The sequence below is a fragment of the Choloepus didactylus genome, chromosome 11 (genome assembly GCF_015220235.1).
Source record: "Choloepus didactylus isolate mChoDid1 chromosome 11, mChoDid1.pri, whole genome shotgun sequence".
In the NCBI taxonomy this organism is placed as follows: domain Eukaryota; kingdom Metazoa; phylum Chordata; class Mammalia; order Pilosa; family Megalonychidae; genus Choloepus; species Choloepus didactylus.
This window is the reverse complement of record NC_051317.1, coordinates 88,115,837-88,137,358: the sequence shown is the minus strand read 5'-3', so window position 1 is coordinate 88,137,358 and position 21,522 is coordinate 88,115,837. Positions and strand designations below refer to the sequence as shown.

General features: G+C 33.6%; 1 protein-coding gene across 1 annotated transcript in view; it reads right to left on the bottom strand.

Moving 5' to 3' along the window:
* Positions 1 to 21,522, bottom strand: part of IPO11 (importin 11) — a 297,051-nt gene that overhangs the window by 148,291 nt on the left and 127,238 nt on the right. The window contains exons 17-21 of the mRNA XM_037799092.1: positions 18,368 to 18,401; positions 18,130 to 18,170; positions 16,672 to 16,788; positions 11,555 to 11,668; positions 5,564 to 5,679 (exon numbers count right to left, since the gene is read on the bottom strand). Coding sequence (XP_037655020.1) covers positions 5,564 to 5,679; positions 11,555 to 11,668; positions 16,672 to 16,788; positions 18,130 to 18,170; positions 18,368 to 18,401 — 422 coding nt within the window. The remainder of the gene's footprint in view (positions 1 to 5,563; positions 5,680 to 11,554; positions 11,669 to 16,671; positions 16,789 to 18,129; positions 18,171 to 18,367; positions 18,402 to 21,522) is intronic.

The following is a 21,522-nucleotide window of genomic DNA, read 5'->3' as shown; positions in this document are numbered from 1 at the left end:
AAGCACAGCATACCCCAAAGAGAATAGATCTGAATAAATGTACACCAAGACATGTAATAATCAGATTATCAAACATCAAAGACAAAGACAGAATCCTGAAAGCAGCAAGAGAAAAGTGATCCATCACATACAAAGGAAGCTTGTTGAGACTATGTGCGTATTCCTCAGTAGAAACCATGGATGAAAGAAGGAAGTGGTGTAATATATTTAAGATACTGAAAGAGAAAAACCGCCAGCTAAGAATCCTATATCCAGCAAACTGTCCTTCAATATGAGGGACAACTTAAAACATTCTCTGACAAACAGACAATGAGAGAGTTTGTGAACAAGATACCTGTGCTACAGGAAATATTAAAGGGAGTACTACAAACAGATAGGAAAGACAGGAAGGAGAGGTTTGGAACACAATTTTGGGTAACAGTAGCACAGCAATGTAAGAACACTGAACAAAGATGACTGTGAGTATGGTTGAAAGAGGAAGGTTAGGAGCATGTGGGACACCAGACGGAAAAAGGAAAGATAAAGACTATGACTGTATAACTCAGTGAAACTCAGAGTGCTCAACAAATGCGATAAAATGCACAAATATATTTTTCCATGAGGGAGAACAAATGAATGTCAACATTGCAAGGTGTTAAAAATGGGATGGTATTGGGGAAAAAAATTAAATCAATGCAAACTAGGGTCTATACTTAACAGAAACATAAATTTATGAATGCATAAATATGTGATTATACAGGGAACCACTGATTGTTTACTTAGGACAGAATGTATGGTGGGTGAACAAAACAGTCTTAAAAAAAAAACAGGTTGATGAAGAAACTTTGAGGGCACTAAATTGAGTGAAATAAGTCAGACATGTAAGGACAACTATTGCAGGGTCTCATTGATATGAACTAATTATAATATGTAAACTCATAGAAATGAAATATAAGTTACCAGGATACAGAACGAGGCTAAAGAATAGGGAGTGCTTCACTTATTATGAGCAGAATGGTTAGCTAGGTTGAACTTAAGTGTTTGGAAATGAACAGAGGTGATGGTAGCACATTTTTGTGAGAGTAACTAACAGTGCTGAATGGTGTGTGTCTATGGTGACTCTAAGGGGAAGCTTAGAGTCACATATGTCATCAGAAGGAAAGTTGGAGGTTAAAATATGGGAATGTATAAAACAGTGAATCTTGTGGTGGACAATGTCCATGATTAACTGTATAAATATTATCAATCTCTTTCATGAACCAGAACAAATGTATAACACTATAACTAGAAGTCAATAATAGAGGGGTATATAGGGAAAAATATATCTATTGCAAACTGTGTACTACAGTTAATCGTACTTTAACATTCTTTCATCAACAGTAACAAATGTACTATACCAATACTATGAGTCAATAATGGAGGCTGGGAGGCTAGGGGTATGAGAGGATTGAGTTTTCTTTTTTTTGTTTTTATTTCTTTTCTGGAGTAATGAAAATGTACTAAAAATTGAAAAAAGAAAGTAATTATGGTGATGGATGTGGTGATGGATGCAATTTTCTAAAAATTGAAAAAAAAATTAATTGTGGTGATGGGTGCTGTATGTGGTGATTGTGCTGTATGATGGTACTGTGGGGAACTGATTGTGCAGTTTGGATCTTTGGATGACTGTATAGTATGTGTACAATCTCAATATAATTAAATTTAAAAAAATTAAAAAAAATAAAAATAGAGTAAACAAATATACAGAAATTTTTCTATTATTATTTTAAGAGACTAACTGCCAAAATTAGGACACAATGACAATGGAAGCCAAAATAAATAGTACAAAGTAGTAAGAGGGACAACCTGGGAATGTTATCAAAAGTATAACTGACACCTCTGCCCACACCACCACAGGTTCATTTCCAGTTGGCTTTATTAATCAATTTTTAAAATGTTTCAAAGAATAGGTAGTTTCCATGTTACAGAAACCATTCCAGTATAAAGAGAACAATAAACAACACAACCGAACATATTAACAAACATAGCTCTTATATAAAAGCCAACAGTATCACAAAGCATAAATTTTAAATTCAACTCATTTATAGATAGAAAAAAATAAAGTCATATTTTAATATTCTTTCATTAATAGTAACAAATGTACCACACCAATGCTATTGGTCAATATAAGAAAGGAGAAGTAGGGGTATGGGATGTTTTGGGGTTTTATTTGGAGTAATGAAAATGCTCTAAAATTGATTGTGGTGATGAATATACAACTATTTGGTGTTACTATTAACCACTGATTGTAAACTTTCAGTGGATTTACTGTGTGTGGATATATCTCAATAAAACTGCTTTAAAAAAATAAAATAAAATTAGATAAAATATTAAAGTAAAATTTTACAATATATAAATGTGTAATTCACCCCAATAAAATTTATCTCAGAAAGCCAAGGTTTTTTAAGAGAGAGTCTCTTAAAAAGAAAATGATATAATCTCTTTATAATAGAAGGTAAAAAAACAATCAAACTAGATTTTTTTCTTTAAATGATGAAAAGCATATTACATTATAGCTGACATTTCTGGTTGTTTATGAACATCCATCCTCCATTCTATTTCCTAAAAGAAAAACTGTTCACCATTGGTCTTTTTTGTTTAAAAATAAATTTTCAGTATTACATGTTTATATCAGGAAAGAAGAAAGGCTAAAAATTAATGAACTAATTCTGAAGAATGTAGGTCAAAATGACAAAGAAAACTGAACCTAAAGCAAGTAGAAAGAGGAGATAATAAAAATAAGGGCAGAAATTAATAAACAGCAAACAAAACTTACAACAAAGAGAAGGTTCTTTGAAAAGGCTAATATCAGTAACGAATCTCTAGTAAGATAAATTAAGAGGGGGGAAAAAAGCCATGAAAAAAAAAGATCACATAACCAGTCTGAGGGTTTTACTTTATGTTGATGAATACAAACATTAACTGTTACTGGTCATCCCTAATAAGTTCAGATTATCTTTCTCCAAAATAACTATTTTACACCTTCTCACTCCACAAATCTCTCGTAACTTGTGTACACTCCCATTCATACCCATAACTGTCAGGTGATGACCCTATTTCACATTTTATTGAAAAAATAGAAACCTTAGCAAGAACACCTCTTTATCTAATCCCAATACAAAATACAGAAATCTACCTTCCTGCCTCCATTTCTAATGGACAGCATCCCTGCTGCTATCAAATATCAACTCCTTCACTTGAGCTCTGATTCCCATCCCTTATTGCCTCCTTCGGTTATCTCACTCTCTCTAGTATCATCCATCCCTCTCAAATTCATTACCCCTACGAGCCAGCTGCTGCTACCACATTTCTATACACACGTTCATAGCAAAAATTCTCAAAAAGTTGCCAGTGTTTACAGTCTCTACTTCCTTACTGCCAATTCATTCTCCAATCTATTATGACTTTTGTAATTAGCTCTCCACTGAAAACCCTCCTATCATTCTCATGTAGCCAAATTCATTTCTCCATATTAGTCTTACTAGGCCAATCAGCAGCATCTGACATAGCTTACCACTCCCTCTTTTAGGAAAGAAACTCCTTTATTGGCTTGCTTTTCCTCCTGTATTAGTAGAGATCCCTTCTGTGCCTCCTTTGATGGTTCCTCTCTCACGGCCTCAAAATGTTACGAATTCATCAGGAGTTTGCCCTGGGCAGAACACATTCTCTCTCTGACCTTCTCTTCCTAGGCAATCTCATCCATTCCCAGGTTTTAAATGCCAAATACAGACTAACGCTAAACACTTCGTAAACACAATCTCATCTTCACGACAACTATCTTCGGTAAGAATTACTCCTCCTCATTTTCCACATAAGGAAATTAAGGCACAAAGAAGATAATTAACTTACTCAAACCACAAATGCTGTGGTAGAATTCAGATTGGCACCTGAATTCTACCCACTAAGTTCTAACCCACTAAGAAAAATATATGAAGAAATTTGTACCCTGATTCTTTAAAGAATCTTAACCATTAATAAATTAAGTAAACTATTTATAAAAGTTTTCCTAACAATTTAATTTGGTTTACATACAGCTAAAGGCTAGGAAAAAAATAAATTACCATAGCAGCGCAATGCATTTTTATTACCTGTTTATGTACTCATTTAAAATTTTATACATTTAATAAACACATTAATGTAGTAGGTCTGCAATACTGATAAGAGACTTTGTGATTAAAATGAGCAACAGGTATCTGAGTCTGTCTCTTTATTATAATTAGTATTTCATTCCAATATTCAACATCACCTTGTATCTCCATATTTACAAGAAAGCATTTATGTGCCAGAGATTAATATTTTACAATGTATTACAATGTAGAGCAGAGGTTGGCAAAATATAGTTCACGGGCCAAATCCAGCCCATCTATTTTTGCAAACGAAGTTTTACTGGAAGACAGCCATGCCCATTCATTTACATATTGTTTAGGACTGCTTTGGTGTTAAAACAGCAGAGTTGAGTACTTAGGAAAGAGATCACATTACCAGGAAGCCTTTTTAAAATGTTTGCTTGCTGGCCCTTTAAAAAAAGTTTGCCAACCCCTGATCTAGAGTAATCCATCTTTGTGCAAATATAAATCTATAAATATAAAAGGTTTTAACAACATACTTATTCATAAGTAAAGTGTCTAGATGTCCTGTAAATTCAAATAACATAACCTAGAAGAGAATATGAGGAACCCAAATTGCATATTAATAAGTATCTACCTGATTATGTTTTAAAATTGTTCACCTAATTTCCTGATATGGTCTATTAATTTATAATTTGCATGAATGACAGTTTCTAGGAGTCAAAGCTGTTAATTCCTAGACATCTGAGCAAAACTTTAAAAAAGGAAAACTCACAAATGTTCATCTTTTCTATGGTTTACCTCTGTAATTTGCTTTCTTAATTCTAGTAGTCAATTTACATATGGCAATCTTCAAATCTTTTATGTATTATAAACTATTGCACCTTAAATATAGGTTGTCCATTAAGAAACCTGCTGCCATCAGTAAAATAAGCTTACAAACACAAGGCAGTCCAAAAGGTTTGTGACACTGATCTGCCATAGAAACAGGCTTTTCACCACTTAACACTACATACTACTTTTTCAGTAAAATAATAAGCGAAGACCATAAGTAGCAGCAGTATTTAGGGCTAAAACATACACTATCTCAGTACTTACCAGCTAAGGCAGTAAGAAGCTGAGCAATAACTCCTCAACATCCCCCAAATATCTCGTTTAACAGACTAGGAACCAATTTTTAATTTGTAAAATCTGTCAAGACTTCCATTTTACATGCCAAATTCCAAAGATGAAATACAGTTGTGTTCTTACTGAGATTTTTCCCATTAATTTCATCTATTGTTAGCCTACACTGAATGACAGCTGTCAAAAAAAGATGGAGCTATTTGTTTCCCTGTTTGGGGAAACTGAAATTATGCTTTTTGTTTCTAAATGCTGAGATTTAAAAGCCCTACTATATGCCCTGTACTTTATTGGCATTAGAATAGTGAAGGCCAAGGGAAAAAAAAAAATCCATGGTATCAAGTTTTTCCTCTTACCATAATTCTAAACCATCTTCCAGAAGATAAACATGTGGAGGCTGGGAAACATCTGTACTCAGTTGAATAACTGGGAGCAGGAAAGGGTACAGGTTCTTGCTGTCTGCTCCTAATCCCTATAGGAAGTATAAATAAAACTTAACATAAGACACACTAAGGACCCACTCCCAATTCCCCAAAAATTCACCTATCACATAAAAAGCCCTAAAATCAATTTATAAAAAATAAACTAGATTGTCTTAGGATGTCCCTAATTACAAACACTACTAAAACAAAGTTCTGTTTACAAATTGAAATCAAATAGCAAAAAGTACTATTAGATTGCCAACGACAATAAAAGAATATACACAAAGGCTACACAAACCTGTTAGTTTTAAGAGACTCCCATACAATAAACATTTATTCTCCCATTCACTGCCTCTTCAAGAGTTATAAAATATAAATACAAAATATCACTGCCCCGATATTTTAAATTCTATAAACCACCTCAACTAAATAATTTCAAATAAACCAAGCCTAAATGTTCATCAATAAGATGATTAAATTATGGTACATCCATATTCTAGTATACCAAATAGCCATAAACAGGGATTAGACATGCAATGAAAAAAATCTCAAATTTGTGAACTGAATTTAAAAGGTACAGACATACATACAAAAATTCCATGTGTCAAAACATTAAAAAAAAAACTTCATATCCGTATATGCAAATATATACATAAAAATGTTTCTAGAAGTAAACAGAAAACAACTGTTAACACTAGATAGATTTGAGGAGGTGAAAAGGACATAGAAACGGTAAAGGGAGATTTTTTTTATGCATTTTTATATACTTAAGAAAATACGTAAATGTAAAAAAAGTATTTTTAAATGAACATTTTAAATGAACCAAACATACTAACATGGAGGAAGAAGTGGAGATTTTATCTAAAACTCTGGTTTGCCTAATTACTGTCTAATGGAGGTTGACTCAGATTATCATTCTACAATCTAAGCACTTTAGAAGAAAACAAAAAGGATAAAAAGTTAAATACTGAAAGGAAATCAAATAAACTATCAAAATGTTTGACAGTTTCTATTTGCTAGCATAAGCTGTTGAGTGAACAAAATTATTTTATATAAAAATACCTGCTCACTTAGGAAATAATTCAAATGTCAACAGTTTATAACAAATTACAACACCACAAAATAGATACATATTCCCCCTTTGACAATATATACATAGTAAGTTAGTTCAATCTTTATCAAGGGGGAATAAATACTTCAGTGGAAATACAGCAAGTTCATCCTTAAATATCCTGAGTATAAGTTTGGCCTTTTTATAACTAAAAATAGGTTGAAAGAGCTTACTAAATATTTTTCCAAAAGAAGAGAATTATAAAAATAATTCATATTGGGCCTCAAAACTCACTTAAATTTCACTCTCCAAAGAAAGGGTAGCTCAATCTTTAATGCAACAAAACAGAACAAACATTAGGAAAAAACTAGTCAAGTTCATTTTAATTATGAAGTACCCTTAAAATTTCCTTGGAAAATTAGAATGCATCCACTTACTCAGTGCACATCCCAATAAACAAAATATTACCATAAACTAAAGCAAGCAACTGCTAAACATACAAAGACTCTCACAGTCATTACTATTCCTAACAAAGAAGGTAAATCTTAACTGCCAGCTACTCAGATTAGGGACAGATAATAATTTGTCAGCAGTCAAGTAAGAGTAATGTGGCAAGACAATCTTCAGTTTCTAGGGATGCCCTCATGAAGGCTGTCAAAGCCCAAACAGATTCAATACTTTATAATCTAGTGGCTTGAGGAATATGTCCAATCTCAGATACACAGTTTTAAGCAGATTTAATTTGAACACTCTTTGTAGCTATAATTATAAGACATGGTCTCCTACAATACCATGAAAGCACAAAGATAAATTATCAGGTATTAAGAAAACTCAGAAATATTTAAGAAGAGGAAAAATCACAGTCTACAATTATTACGTAAGATGTAACCACTGGGGGAAACAGGATGAAGGGTACATGGGACATCTCTGTACTGTCTTTGCAACTTGCTGATAATGAATAATTAGTTCAAAACAAAAAAAAAAGTTTAGGGGAAAAAAAAAAACAGTACTCTCTAAATATTGGCTCTGTTCTCATGTCTCATGTACATGATAATGAGGCCTAAATCTATATTCCTAACCTAAATCTCTGCTGAAGTCCAGGCATGTATCGAAATAATTATGGAATGTCATCACCCACAAGTCATGTCAAATGCTAAGTCTAACAGCAAACCAACTCACAGCCTTCCTAAAAAACATTTCCTCTTCCTGCATTTCCTAACTCAAAGTGATATGTACCACTATCTAACTGGTGATAAATTATACATTACAACTACCTCCTTGTTCCTTCCCCTTCTTACCCCACATCTAAACAATCCTTAATTCTACCTCCTTAATATTTTTCAAATTTTTCCCTTTTTTTCCATGGTGTTACTTCAGGTACTTGTCTTCTCTTTCATGACTAAGAGAATGAGCCTCCTTGCTAGTCTCCAAAATAGTGTTCCCATTGGTGCCTTGATTACCTTTCTAAAATAAAAACATCATCATATCATCCCTTTCTCTGAACTTCAAGAGAAGTTCTTTAAATCTTCCTGACCAGCCTCCTATCTCCAACTTTGGTATTCTATGTTCCAACTACACCAAACAACTAACAGTATTAGAAATCACTGTGTTGACATCTGGCAGATTGTACACATGTACTTACTACTGTTCTCTCCCCAAATCCACTAAAAGGAAATGGAAGGATTTTTTTTTTTTTTAAGACTAAAACCATAAGTACTAAGATAGCATAAGGTAAGATAAAAGTGACACATTTTTGGAAGGCAGAAAGAAAGACAAGTGGTAACTGACTCAGACTCAGAAAAACAAGATCAAAACCAGCAGTGAAAAAGAGACAAGAAGCAACCTGACTTACATCAGAGAAGTTTCAAGTCTCAAGAACTGGGTAGCACCAAGAATTCTGGGAAGAGGGGTTTGAATGGGGGGGGGGGGATGTTAAAAATAAGAAGACATCTAGAACGTGTTTAAAAAGTAGTTTGATCCCGAAATCTCATCCATGTTCACAAGCAACCAAACAACTGGCTTTTCTCTGTACCAGCATAAAACCAGTTATTTTCTGGAAATGAAAGACAATGTTCTCAAGATAGGGAGATACCAAGTTACTGAGATCAGGGAGTCTCCATAAAATAGGGAGATTAAATTAGCAATGTAATAGGCATGAGACTGAAGGATCCTTCACTGAAGAAAAACCTCAAAATATTAATGTGGAAAGTTTACCTACAAGACAACCCAGCTAGATCATTCTAAAGAGAAAAGAACCAAGCTTTCCACAAACACTCAACTCTTCTCATTAGCTTTTAAGTGCTCACTCCTAAGTTTATACAGACAAAACGTTGATGGCATTTGAAGTTGGGCAATAGTTACTTAAGGATTCATTACACTGTTCCATCTTTTGTGTATGATTCATATTTTTCATAACAAAAAGCAAAAAAATAAAAAATAACCAGGCAAGCAAAATCAACAAAATATGATTAAAGCATCTATCATGAAAAATAGAAACCAAAACAAATAGAAACCAACACCTTGAAGAAAGCCATCACTGGAGGATTTAATCCATTAGAAAGAGGGATTAAAACAGGAAAGCATGAAGTACAGAAAACAGACATCCCACATAAGAGAGTGACAAAAAAGAATCCTCTTGATAACAGTGAAAGGGGATACAGTTATAAAAGATGTGCACAAGCACAAGGTAAAACCAGTCCAGACTATAGCACATAAGAATCTTCCATAGTTCTTAAAAATAATGAAATTGACAAAATACCTGTGTGTCTGAACATACTGAGAGAACATCTGGATAACAGATAAAGAGTTTCAGTTCAATTATCTAGAAAACTAAATACAGTAGGCAAATTTCTAAGATGACCATCTAAGATCCTTGGCCCCCAGTGTACAGTTTTCCATTATTCAACCAAACACCAATCTACATACAGCTGGGAAGGGATTTTGCAGATCTAATTAAGATCCCAAATCAGGTGACCTTAAAATAGGGAGATTATCCAGGTGGGCGTAACCAATGAAATGGGCCCTTTAAAAGCAAGAGTTTTCTCTGGCTGGATGCAAAAAGTAAAGCCAGAGATTCAAAGTGTCAGAGGATGTGACCTGCAAGAACTTTTTCATTGCTGGCTTAGAAGATGAAAAGGGGTCCCACTTAACACAACTTACTGTTTAGCTACGTGTTTTCCCTTCACAAAGGGCCTGTCCTATTCATTTCTAAATCCCAGCGCCTAACATTATGTATTGCACACGGTTGGTGTTCAAAAATGTTTATCTTATGAATGAATTTCTACTTCCACTGGGGCCAACAAATGCAGACTCAAAAGGGATAATTCAGTTATTGCCCTCCCCAGTCAAAAATTACCAGAGTCTGGGTCCCCAGGTCTAAGAAAAACAAAAACAAAACAAAACAAAAAAAAAACCACACCAATATCTGTCTAAATGTTAACAGCCAAAAGATGACAGTGGTTTCCATGAAAGGAAATTTTACCAATAAATGACAGAAAAACACATTTTAAGCTACAATCTCAATTTTAATATTAAATGTGATTAACACTTTCTCCAAGAAGCGAAGGTGATTAATTGGTTGGAACCTTGTACCCTTGGCTTACACAAACACACAGGGTACTTAAATGTCATGATTAAAGGAAGAGGCCTTATACACACCAAACATTATTGCAAGATTACTTGGTTTTTGAAAAGATTTTATGAGGTAACAGTGCCTGAGAAGATATAAAAGCTGTTTTTTGTTTGTTTGTTTGTTTGTTTTGTTTTTTCCCACATCTCCCTCACAAAGCTCCTAAGTAGAATCAAGAACACATTTTGGTAGAGACATAACACAAAAGATCTGGGAATCAGTCCTTGTTCTGTTGCTTACAAACGTACTCTGAGGCTAGTCACCTTCTCTTAGCCTCTGTTTCCTCATCTATAATAGGGACATAATCTTTACCTTACAGGATAATTACAAGAATTAAAGAGTAGAGAGGAAGGGGTGCTGGGCCAGATATTTATTAAGAACCAAGTGCTTGAAAATATTTTGAACTGCTGTTAGTCTATCTAAAAGAGCCATGGATGGGAATTTGTACCTGTAAAACTTGAATAAAACTGAAGAATGAGTTCACATTTCAAAAAGTATAAGTGCCTGAGAAAGATTTTACAAGTAATGTTAGAAAGTTTTAGAGAGTTAATTTCTTAATTTAGAGGGAGATCTCCCCACTGGAAAACCTCTCAAACTTGAAGGAGAGGTCAATAAAATCATTTGTGCTTCCCTGTACCCAAACATTCTAACTCTTGGCTTTAAGCTCTTTCTTCTATATATTCTCACCATCAGACTATAATCACTTTAACAGATCAAATGACAACTACAGTCTGGTCCTGTCACTGAAATTCAGGTTTCTCTTCACTTGCTGCACATCCCCGACACGTCAAAGTCAATCTGTCTAAAATCACATTCACCTCATCCCCTCAAAAGCAATTCACCTGTTTTCTTACCTTCCCAAATTATGAAAGTGAAAATTTTTAATTTTAAATCAAGGCAAAGGGAGTAGGAATGAAGAGTAAGTTTATGCAGAAAAGCCCTAAATATCAGGGAAACTGCATGCAAAGTACAATGAACTGCACAAATCATGTCAATCTATCACCACTAGAGACCCCTACATGTAAAGTAAGAAATCTTTCCAAAGAAGTAGAGAATAGTTTCCAAAAGTACTAAAAAAAATGTCCAAAATAAACATATATAAGTTGTTTGGAAAAATACTTAGGTTACATATGACAAAAACATAAAAATAAAATTTGAAACCTTTCACTACCATTGACATAAACTACATGAAAGTATTTTTTAAAAAGAAAAAAAAACTAAGAAATTCTATGAAGAGGCAACTTACTTGAACAAGATGAATAAGCGTTGTCAGAATAGCACATCTCAACATATTGTGCTCTTCGCTCTGCTTCCAAAGAAGAGGCAAATACTGAACCAAGCATCCTACATACGGCCGTATCTACCACAACAGAAGGAGGGGAGGCAACAGAATCCTATTAGTAAATAAGGCAATTAACTTCCAGAAACACTTGCAGAACATTAAGTCTCAGACACCAAACAGTTAATGTGTAGTAGATGTAATATATTAAGTACTTAATACTTAATGAGTACTTAACTCATATACTCTTTTAAAGATAAATCATTTGGAGTAATGAAAATGTTTTACAATTGATTGTGGTGATGAATGCACAACTATGTGATGATACTGTGAGCCACCGACTGCATACTCTGAATGGACGGTATGGCGTATGAATATATCTCAATAAAATTGCATTAAAAAAGAAAAAAGATAAATCAGACATTAAGTAGAGACACAAGGCTCTATATTTTTAAACAATTTTAAAGAAGTATCTAATTTATTTAATGGAGTAAAATTTATGAAATAGAAAACAACATACTGAAACCAATTATTTCTTTGGAAGTTATTAACATAAAGTGCTATTATATCCTGATTCCTTTCTAATAAAACAGCTTACCTAACTGGAGATTATACTATGTTTTAAAAAAGAGTCAGCACTTATCCATTCATTCAACAATTATCTGGTGGGCATCTTCTAAATATCAGACCCTGAGGACAAGACACTGAGAAGAAAAGGATGTAAAGAGATGCAAGTCCTTACAATACAAAGACAAGTGCAATGATGAAAGTGTATGAAAGGTATAGAGGAAAAACACAGAGGAAGGAAACAGTTTTCACAGGATAAGATTGTTAAGTCCACTATGGATTAACTTCTGAAAAATATACCCTGAAGCACAGCGCAGCTTGACAGTTGGCTTCTTGAAAAATAAATAAACACTGAAGCTGACTCCAGGCTTAGTATCGCAGTATTCGAAATTTCTCTGACAAGAGAAATCCTTGGCGATAAAACAAAAATACTAGATCTTCTCAGCTTCAGTACTACCTATTTTAATCTCGTGGATTAAAATTTAAAAATTGTTCCTAGAAAGGTTTATAGTTTTATTCTGCTTGCACATCACACACTACAAGAAAACTGCAGGATGTGTTCTTCCCCTTCCTGGGGTAGAAGGAACAGAAAGTTGAGTTAAATATCTGCCCAAATACCTCAGTGAAATAAAAATCAATAAATATTAAGAGACTCTTATTATGTATTACCTATTTTCAAAATTTGAATCATAATATAATATTTAATATTTATTGAGCATTTAGTCAATTTTGCTAAGTGCTCTAATTTAAAGATGACTCCAATTAGCTAATAAAAGCAAATCAGTTAGTATATAAAACTATAGATTTAAAAATAAGTACTTAACTCATTTATACTCAACTAAACAAGCATATGACAGCAAGCTCTACTGCTAAGGAAAATAAACCAGTTTTGAGAAAACAGAAAAGATATTTTCCAAGGAGTTGCTGAAGGGAAGTAAATGCTATGAAATATATATGGGCTAATAAAACTAAAGTACCAAGTTACATTTGAAAGCCATAAAATATTTATATTTCAGTCTTAACTACTCATTAGAATATATGATGTTCTAAATTAGCATTAATGCTTCTAAAACAATAGTTCAAAAATTACCCAGAGTCACTGTTATGAAATACACACACACACACACACACACACACACACACACATATACACACACACACACACACAAAGCTGGGAATTACAGGAAACCAGAGTGTGAAATGAGAGCCAAACCCATTCCAACGGGGTGAGAAGTGAGAGGCTAAAAATTATATTATCGGGGCAACTAAGGAAATCTGAATATGGATTTGATAGTAGAAATTAGTATTGTATCATCATTAAATTTCTTGAGACTAATCACTATAACACTGCAATCCCTGTTCGTCGGAAAAGGGGTATCTATCTCCTAAGAAAAAGATAGAGCAAATATGGTAAAATGTTAATAACTGATGAATCTAGGTGACGGGTATATGAGTGTTGATTGTTCTATTCTTGTAATTTTCCTGTAAGTTTGTACTTTTTCAAATGAGAAAAATGTTAAAAACAAAAACAAAAACAAAACACAACTATTATCCCATGTAGAATTCTGAAACTGATTTTAACTCTTGGGTTTGTTTTTGGCATGCCAGTATCAATATTTCTATAACACCTGCAAATACATGGAATTAAGAGTTTTTTTTATAGGCATAGGCTAAATAATAGTAACACTATAATTGAAACTGAACAACCAGCATAGAATAACTGAGATAGAAAAGTAAACGCACTATCTCTTTTGGCACCTCTGCCCCCAAAATCAGAGAATTTGGTGGTGGTGGTGGTGGTTACTGAAAATGTGAAGAACCAAACATATGGCAGTCTTACAAATATTTTAACAAGGCTTCCATCCCCAGAGGGCTTAAAAAAATACTATAAATTCCTAACGTCACCTCACCTTTTAGACAATTTTCAACAGAATATTTAATACTTCTCACACTCCTTTTAATTTTGTTCTTTTCCTTCAGAAATGTACAATGCCAAAGACTGTCTGCCTAGCATCATGTCCGATGATTTGCATTGTTAAATAAAATAAAATGGTCATCTGCATTCAGCATTGCAGGGGGAAGACCTCTTTCTAAGAAGGACTTCTCCAGAAGACAAAAACAACTGACCTGCAGGGGTTTTCCCAAGAAAATGGGACATATCCTACAGGATTGCTGGTAAGCAAAACCTGGTAATAAAACTAGTTTCAGTCCAGTAGAGAGCTTGTCAGAATGAATAGGCACACAATACTAATGAATGTATATCTTCTTCCCACTTTGCAAGACCTCTATGTAAAATAGAAACAATGTCAGCCTCACTTTGTAAGACACGCCCCCCCCCCATGGAAAATGGGAACTTAACCTCCGTCAGTCAGAACATTTCCTCACTTGCCTCCACACTCACCCTATATGAACTTCCCCTTTCCACCCACTCAGTGAAGCTCTCGTCTATTTTCTGAATGGGATGCTGCCTGACTGATAATCACCTAATAAAGCCGTGAGATCCTAAAGTGCATGAAAAGATTTTCTTTTAACAGCATCTTTTTTCCAACCATATTCCATTTATGGGATCACTGCACTGGAATAATTAAATTGTAGGTTTTTAACCCTTTTTTTTTTTTAATGGAGAAATATAATATTCAAATAATTGCACACCATGGTACAAAGATGGTGACTTCATTACAACTTCAAAATTAAACCATGTGTCAGAAAGCATGGTTGTAAGATGCCCAAAATGTTTGCAACCCAATGGACAAAAATCAAATTTATTATATGAAACACAGTTGAAGGATAGTTAAATGATAGGGGTGCTCAAAAGTTAACATAAGGAAAAGGTGAAGAATCAGACTACTGAAAATATTTTTCATAACTATTTCCTATTTTAGTCTGAGTTCGGAAACAAAAACTACCACTGGATAATATATTGTTGCTTAATGAGATAGTTACTTGAGCTGCTTAGGCTATTTATGTTCTGTAAAAAAGAGCGTAGATGGAAATGCAAATGTATTTTTATATTTACTAAGCAAGAACTTGAACTTTTAATTAAAAAGGTTTAGTTAGAGCAGGTAAGTAAATTCATTTCTACTTAAAATCTTTAAGAAACTTCCATTAGCCAAATGATATCTAAATGCAATGATAGAAAATGGCCAAATTTTGTTTTATAATCAATTTCTTAAACAAACAACAATTTACTGCAAATTTATAGTGCTCTATAACCATCTTGCCCAAGCTAAGTAGCAGAATCAGATACTTAACCGAGGTCTTCTGGGCCTTAAAACCAGAATTATGAGTCTGATAAGTAGAAGTTTTGAATATAATAAATTAGTTAAGCAAGGTGTTGAATTGTCAAAATTTTATGAGACTTAACTGGCATCTGCAGACATGAGTTTAGAACACAACTGCAATTAACTATCAGCGTTACCAAACTCTCTCAATATTGTTTACAAACCAATAATAAAATTTTAAAATGTAATTATATAAGAAACCCAAGTTCAACAGAAATATGATAAGATTACTTTTAGTCACCAGTACCCAGATTTGCTCAAAATGAATAATAATAACTCAGAACTGCCACTGGAGAGGCAAGATGTTGAGTTTAAATACTGGTTTTGTCACTAAGATATATGAACTTAGACAAGTTTGTGGTTTTTTTTTTTTTTTTTTTTTTTTTGACAAATTCCCTAAAGTCTCAAATTGTTTGCTATAACATCTAAACATGCCCAATCCCAAACCTAAAGATTGTTACAAGGACTAAATGAGAATATGTGCAGAGCTTTTGACACAGATGTTGGGACACTGTCATTACTCAATAAATAACAGCTACTCACATCAATTGCTTTAAACATGAAAGAGATGTTAGTAGCAGACCCAAGAGAAGACCTCCAAGTCTGTGGACTGCCAATCCACAAATCCCTAATACCTCAGAGACTTACCTCAGTACTTTGCAAACAAAGATAGATGCAGTGGTGAACTAAGGTATAAGAAGTCACAGGATAAATTACAATGTAGTTACCTGGATTATCAATTTTTCACAAATATTAGGATAAGGGGAGGTGAATAATTTACTTAAGAACCTTACACATCATTTTTATATTAAAAAAATGAGTATAATGTAGGCTGAACTGCAAAACTCAATTTTTAAGGTAAAAATAGCAAGCTTCCTAGAAAATTTATATTTGCTGGCAGACACTTGTGGCTACACCCTCAAACACACTGAATTTCGAGGAGCATTATTAAGCGGAAAAAGGATCTGCTAAGAGATGGAAATTTATGTTTTCTAAAAACCTCTATCTTGGTGATCCAGTTTCTTAAAATCCTAATTTTCTTAGTGATTTTTTAAAAAATTCAACAGCATAAACATCAGTTTTAAATCATACAACACTGAAACACAACCTGTAAATTAGAAGCATCTTAATATTCTAACTTTTAAATATTATAGACAAAGCAAGGACATTAATAAATTCTACACATACTCTACTCACCTTTCTGACATTTATTTTCATGTTTATCAACAAAATTACCTGCATGTTGACTCTCTCGATCACACAAGAAAGGACATGCAAAACATGCATCTTTGTGTCACATTCTGTAACTTGCTGCAGTAACTGAAAAAGTAGTGTGAACATGGTTTCCAAATACTGCAGGTAGGAAAAAAAAAGGTTCGGGATAGAAATGTAAAGACCTCTACATACATGCAGATGGAAATAAAAAATAAAATTAAATCATAATGTCACAGTAATAAAAGCCAAACAAACTGAAAACCAAAACCTTAGCACGATCTAAACAACTTCAAATTGTTCAAGTTGCCAATACTTACAAGTGATTTTTCTTTATTGCTGCTAAATGTGTATGTTTTAGTGCTCAATTATTATTCTACAAATTGAATAATGTTTCAGAAGAAAATTACGTCTAAACTGTGGTTAAATTTTATACTGCTAACTGAACTGTTCACAGTGTCTAGTCATTGTTTTAGATGCCTGCTGCCAATCACAAAATGGTTTGTCTTACAAGGCTTACTCATTAGAGCAAAAAGAATGCCAATTACTACACTCAAATGCCAGCTGTCTGATGTGAAACTTAATGTATGCTGTATGGAGAAACATATTCATGTAGATATACACTTGTTATTCTAAGAATGACATAATATCTGTAATTAGAAAATAGAAAACAAATATTCTTTGTCTGGCATTTAATTCCTACACTATGAAAATTATGTTAGGAATTAACACTCGCATGCCAGACACTTACATGAAACAAATACTTGCTCTTTCAGATATTTGGTTCATTTTTATACAGATTTCTAAAACATATTTTTTTCATCCAAAAAAATCTAGGGATTCTTTTATAAAAGAAAAATTACCACTCTTTACAAATTTCCCCATCTATGACTTCCATGGAAATAGAGAGAAACATTGTATCATATAACTTCCTTCCCACCTAGGCTTCTTGAAAAGAACAAACACTTCTATCCCAATTTTACTGACATTTCTAACAGGTGCACACTGAGTATCAGTTATGTGAAAACACCATGCTGGGTGCTGGGGGTTCAGTAAAGAATAAAAAGATCTGTAAGACTTGGTATTCTGCTGGTCAAGTAACTTGCCATCTAGTGTACAATACAGACAATATATACACAAATAATACAGAGAGTAGTAATCTAAGAAGTAAAAGTAACAGATACACATAAAATGAAAATACTAGATGTTTTACAATTGTAAAAAAATGGGAAAAGGTGGGTAGTCAACCTCAAAAAAGATGACAAAATGATAAGATAGCTAAAGAGAAATAAGCAGGATAAAAGTGAACCAGGAAGAATAGTTATCAATTAAATAAAAGTAATTACCTTCAAAAATCCAATACATTTTTAAATTTGGATTTAACAAATAATAGATATATATAATTTCAGCTACAAAATAACATTTAATATTCAAAAGACATGAGCAAGAATTTTTATAAAACCTAAAAATAAATATTCTTACCGGTAGAAACTGATCCGTTCTAAATTCAAAATCATCAACAGGTGAAAAGCAGTTAAGGAATGTTGAGAACTAATATATGAGGTTTAGCAGGATAAAATGTCTATAAAACAAATACAACTAACCAATCAAATCTGTATTTTAAATTATCTCATCAATTAATTTAAAAAAATAATTCACAACTTAAAGGTGTTAACAAAATTCTTTGCAATGAGGTACTTTAAAATTTCTCAAAGGATATTTAACTTCAGAGTTGTAGCTGTTTCAATACGGACCTAAAAGAAAGCATACTGTGGTTTTTAATCATTCCAGAAATACTAAACACTATGAAAATGAACAGAAAAAAATAATTATTCCAAACTTCATGTTCACTCTATTTTGTTAATATTAAAGTCACAGAGTATATTAACATCAAGATATAAAAGGATGTTAATATCCCCCATTTTGTAGCAAGGACTAAAAAGAAAAGGAAAATAGTATCTACTCCCACCCTTCTCATTTTCTCACAATTTGCTTAGGGAGCTTTTAAACCACTGGATGCTTCCAGGAAGAAAAACAATTTCCCAAAAGGTATGTGGAGAGGGTGGGGAGGATAGAGTGAAGGTGGATGGCAGAGGGAGAGGGAAGGTTGAGAAGTGGAAAGCAAGGTGGGGTTAGGGAAGCTGGAAGACATATAACTGATGGGTGAGGGAGGAGTAAAGAAGGTAAAAGTGGGGGGAGGGGGAATATCACAAATGCCCATCTATAATTTCAATTACAGTAAATCCTTAAAATATCCAAAAGGAATATCCTGAGATCTTCTTAATCCCCAGGTTCATGAGAGGTGGAAGGTTTGCACAACCCGATCCTCCCAAATAATATTTTGTCAATCAGCAAGTTACCGAGGCAAATCATATCATCACAATATAATCTCCCGATCATCTTTCAAGTTTTACCTCTGACTTGCTCAGCCATTTTGGCATTGGCTAACACACTTAAAGTTTCTACATAAAGTGATATGAACCCAAGCCAGGACTAAATTCTATATTCTACTCTTTAAAATATATTTAAAACTTTTATTTCCTAGCTAAGAGGCATTATTTCTTAGATGGTACACTTCCAAGAGCTGTAATAGCAACTGGTTTTCTCTTCGTACCCATCTTTCACAAAGAAAACAGTTTTAATCAATTCATAAAGCTTCTGAGGCCTTAAGATGCTGGTGAGACTCACTTACCTAATGTTAAGTTCTCTACTGCCAAATCTACAGATTCCAAGAGACTAAAGGACAGAAGTTTTCTCACTTATCTTTTCTTTTATTCATTGCTTCTAAAGGCACTATGACACCTCCATATTTGTAATTGATTTAACAAATTTACTGATTATCTAATACGTACAAAGCACTATGCCAAGTATTCCATCATAAAATGGCCTTGTGAAAAGACTGATGCTCATGTATTTGATCATGAAGAACTATTATACCTCAGGCACTGTTAAGTGCTGTAGAAAAAAAAACACTGAATAAACATACCTAATCCTTGCTCTCAGAGCTTACATCGGGAGAAAAAACAGGTATTGATAATTACCAAAAAATTTCTAATTTGAAATGGTTAATAGGCACTGGATAATCCCTTGAGAACTTATGTCTTGAAATTTCCTGAACCTAGTAGCATAGCATACAGCTGCAACTGTGTTAATAATTTAATTCCCAGACACTAGGACATGAAAGCCCAAACACACACAAAAATGGAAACATGCAATCAAACTTGACAGCAAATTTCTCTCCTCTCTGACTTTCCTTCATAAAGGGACCATTTTCCAGGTATACACTCAACCTCTAAGCAAGAATCTACATGAGTAAGTATACAAGAGAGACACTTGAATGAAACAGGTATTTTTTTCCTTCCTAACAAAAGGAAGTCAATGCAGTATTACCTGTAGAGAAAGAGGCAAAATGAATTGAGATGACCTGACTGCATTTTAGTTTAACTGCAAGAAATAGAAAAGCCAGACCATACAGGAAAACAAAAAGTATAGGGATTTTGAGAAAGTGGAAGAACATTTAAAATGATATGACACAAATGAAAGTACGAGCCAAATTGGCTCTAAGTATGCTATCCAAGAAACAGGGGGTACTTAACCCAAAGAGCAAGAATGCATTTGAAAGCAATTCACAAGTAATGAAAAAGAATGAAAACCTGAGTTTATGGAACAAAGAGTTGGGGAACAGGATTGAAGACTGATACAAGAGGTTCTTAACACAATTCTTAAGATACTAATTATTCAATGAATATTCACTAAATAGATACAGAGGAGAAACCAAAAAAACAAAAACCCTCCTTTAACAAGATTCTAAATATGACCTTTTGTAGTTTAAGTTCAGATCTTCTGAAAGAGAAGTAAACCATTAAGTATCCAGAACTTGACCAGACCATGGACTCAGCCTATGACTCTACTCTCTCTCTAGGTGAAACCGCAGAAAACTCCTGGAAAGATATCAAACCAATTCCATATTGGGAGAAACAAGTGCCATCAAGGTATCAGAAACATCAAAGGATCCCAGAAATCATGAGAGCAACAGAGAAATGAATCAGAAGAAATCACAAATCAACATTATTTCCAAAGAAGACTGCTATAAAGGTAAAAGCAATCTGACACTCATATGCCCAGGGTCAGTGTAAACAGGCCTTCGGATAAGTGTCGGGGTGGTTGATTGGAGGCCTAGACTTGGACTAGCCTAATGCTTGACCACTCCTTATATCCGCTGCTCACAGCAGTGAAGGCAGTCCACAGACTAAATCAATGAGCCTGGTGCTGGGCCCTGAAAGAAATGGCAGTGCCTCAGGGAATTAAGACCACCAGGAAAATGTAAATATGGCAGACATGAAAGAATAAAATAATCTGCTAAGGAGAACTAGAATAATTACTTCATAATGTAATTGTTTAAGAAAACTATCCTTATTCGTCAATTCTCTCTGAACTCTATCTCCTAATTCTTTCAATAAACATCTTCCAAGTCTTAACTCCATGCCAGGCATAAGAGATACTAATATGAATAACATTAGTATCCTACACTCCAGATGTATACAAATTATGGACCTACTTGGTGCTACTTTGGTACTTGCTTTTGTTCTATTCCACAGTAAAATCAAGATCATTTAATCACACAATCTGATGTATTTCTTCTGAAATACAGATATAAATAAGTTTCTCAAAAGCATTAAAAAAAACCTTCAATTTATTCATCTCCTTTTAAGAAAAGGATCCCAAAACTCATTTCATATCTATCAGATATATATATCAGACATACCAATTATAAGATCAAAACTGACTGTAGGAAACTTACTAGACTAAGGTTTCCTTTCTTCATTCATGTAAGTGGCCTAATATTTTGATGTCTCAAACACAGACTTTTTGGCA